Source organism: Oratosquilla oratoria, chromosome 24 (genome assembly GCF_046742065.1).
Source record: "Oratosquilla oratoria isolate Oo_2021 chromosome 24, ASM4674206v1, whole genome shotgun sequence".
Classification (NCBI taxonomy): domain Eukaryota; kingdom Metazoa; phylum Arthropoda; class Malacostraca; order Stomatopoda; family Squillidae; genus Oratosquilla; species Oratosquilla oratoria.
Genome location: NC_134800.1, coordinates 2,843,716 through 2,846,215, shown reverse-complemented (window position 1 = coordinate 2,846,215; position 2,500 = coordinate 2,843,716). Strand labels below are relative to the sequence as shown.

The 2,500-nt window shown below is 44.5% G+C and overlaps 1 protein-coding gene across 2 annotated transcripts in view; it reads right to left on the bottom strand.

Moving 5' to 3' along the window:
* Positions 1-2,500, bottom strand: part of LOC143038382 (uncharacterized) — a 10,628-nt gene that overhangs the window by 1,251 nt on the left and 6,877 nt on the right. For both annotated transcript variants that reach the window (XM_076207469.1, XM_076207470.1), the window contains exon 3: positions 1-2,500. This exon is cut by the window's left edge and continues 1,251 nt beyond it; it is cut by the window's right edge and continues 383 nt beyond it. In XM_076207469.1, coding sequence (XP_076063584.1) covers positions 1,810-2,500 — 691 coding nt within the window. In that variant the 3' untranslated portion in view covers positions 1-1,809.

The window sequence follows — 2,500 nt, the reverse complement described above, 5'->3', positions numbered from 1 at the left end:
AAATTATATTTTTCGTCATTTCTAATAATCTTGTTTATCTTTTTTTTCTGCTAAATATGAATTTGTCACCAAGATCCTAACGGCTAACACAAATTTTGATCTGAAATGAATTCCCATCGAGTTGAGATGGGCAGCATATACTTACGAAAATATTTGAAGGGATAGGGACGAATAATTAAGACTTTTCCCGTCCAGGGGGCGCCATTGTGCTAGATAACGACAATCGTAGCAAACCAGAATAAAATATATGAAGCTTTCCTACCACTGGGTTGAAAAAGTTGATACTGAAGTCGAAGGTCTGATCATAATGGGTATTCTTGCGCACAATGGTTGGTGTATCACAACGATGCAAATATATATTTAGTTGTTGAATATTTTATGTATTTTTGTATACAACAGTTTTACTAAAATAAGTTTTCTAAAAGTAACCGTATGAATGATGAATGTAACAACAGGTAAATACATCTTTGCATATTTATGACAAATTATGCATCAGTTTTGGGTTTCTGCATTTGAGAACTTATTTAAATTTCAGTCTACCATCTGAACACACTACTCTAATCACTGCTAATGATTGCCATTTGCCCCGGCTTTATGAGTTTGTAACTGATTTCTCCTGAGGCGCCCTGGCAACAGATAAATGTCGACATTTTACAAAATCGTCGACACATTCCTCAATATCTCGATAGTCCGTTATGGAAGGCTCTACTTACAAAACTTGTATCAAGCTACGAAATTAATGTCAAACTTACTATAATCATTTGTATGACATTTATAACTAATATTGTAACCTTACATTAAATTTGCAAATGAAAAAAAATAGTATCTTTCTTAATATCCTTGTTCATAAGAGAAGGATTAAGTCCATAGGGTATAGTCTTCATATCTTCTAAAACTCTTCATCACTGCCTTTACATGTTGACTGTGCCCACTACTAGAGTGAGTGCAAGCATCGCTCAGTCCTGGGAACAGAGACTCGAACCTTGGTCAACAATGTAGTCAATGATTATATGCTCATTAGATAATACACGTCCGAAATCTTGTGCCATTTGCGTTCGCGAACATCACACATACTGTTTGAACAATCAAGATGATATAATTAGGAAATGCTTCCCAACCGTGCCGAAGTTATTTGGGCGGTTATTGTTCGTTTACATCAATGTTTTGGAATATATCTTCCATTTCACTTTTGATAGCCATTAAAACGCTAGCCGTGAAATATACGTTACTATACAAATAAAATATCATATATTTATACAATCTATAATATTGGTTTCCAAGAAGCTATTTTTTCTTTTCTTCCTTTCTTTTTTTCTTAGAGAATGGGATTGAAAAACACTGACTGACACAACCGTTAGAACTTCTTTAGGACACTGTACACAAATTTCCTCCAAAGGTGTGTTTAGATATGTTTTTTCGCAGATTTTATAATTTTCCATAGTCTGTCTCGCTTTAAAAACTGGACCACAAAGTATATATATATTTAGACCAGTGGTCCTCAGCGTATGGACCACGGACCACTTGGGGGTCCAAATGACCTCTTTAGTGGGACCACTAACCGAAAACGAGTGCGAGTTAGTGGATGAATTACGATTTAGTTCAGTGGTGACGTGGTTTCCATCAACAGCAATCCATAACCATAGTGGATACGCGAGAACAAAGAAACCTTTTGTTTAGACTTCGACTACGGTCACCTCCCTCTCCGATTCACTCTCCGTCGCCACCATAGCCTCGATCTGGGCGGTCTGCTTACACCGGAGGGCTTTCACGACAGAAGGGAAGGGAGGATAATGTAAACAAAGATGGCGTCTACCGCGGGAGGTCCTGATAAAGTTCGTAGGCGTTTTGGACTTCGGCCTTGGAGGGGGCGTAGAGGTCCTCCTTGTTGGAGCACGAGTGGGCCGGGTTCTGGACGTAGCGCCAGGCGGCCCGCTTGCTCCTTCTCGTCCTCCACCTTGACCCCAGGTGGAGGAGGAGGACCCCGAACCCAAAGCCCACCACCACCCCCGCCGCCATCCCGGCCACCCCCCACGTGGTCGGGGGGAGTTCCTCTCCCATGATTTCGTCAGCGCCTCCGTCGGCGTCACCACCCTCGTTCTCGTTCTCCTCGTTCTCGTCGTCGTCCCGTAGATCCGCGAAGAGGACGAGCGGGAAGACGCTCTCTGTCGTGGCCAGGAGGTCCAGGCTCCTCTTCCTCCCGTCGAAGGAGGTCAGCCTCATGGTCAGGGTGCCGTTGGGCAGGACAAGGATGGACCTGTGGCTGGCTTTGACCAGGTGGCACTCCTCTAGGACCACGTGCCCTCCGACCACGATAGCCTGGTCCTCGAGGTCGTAGAGGACGACCGAGCGCATGGTCAGCTTGCCCGAGCTGACGACGAAGCCCCTGGGTCCGATCCACCCGATGGAGGAGTTCCTCAAGGAGGAGGTGGAGCTGGAGGAGGTGTGGGCGAAGTGGCGCACGCGGTCCATCCGGCTGTCCACCATGAAGAAGGTCAGTCGG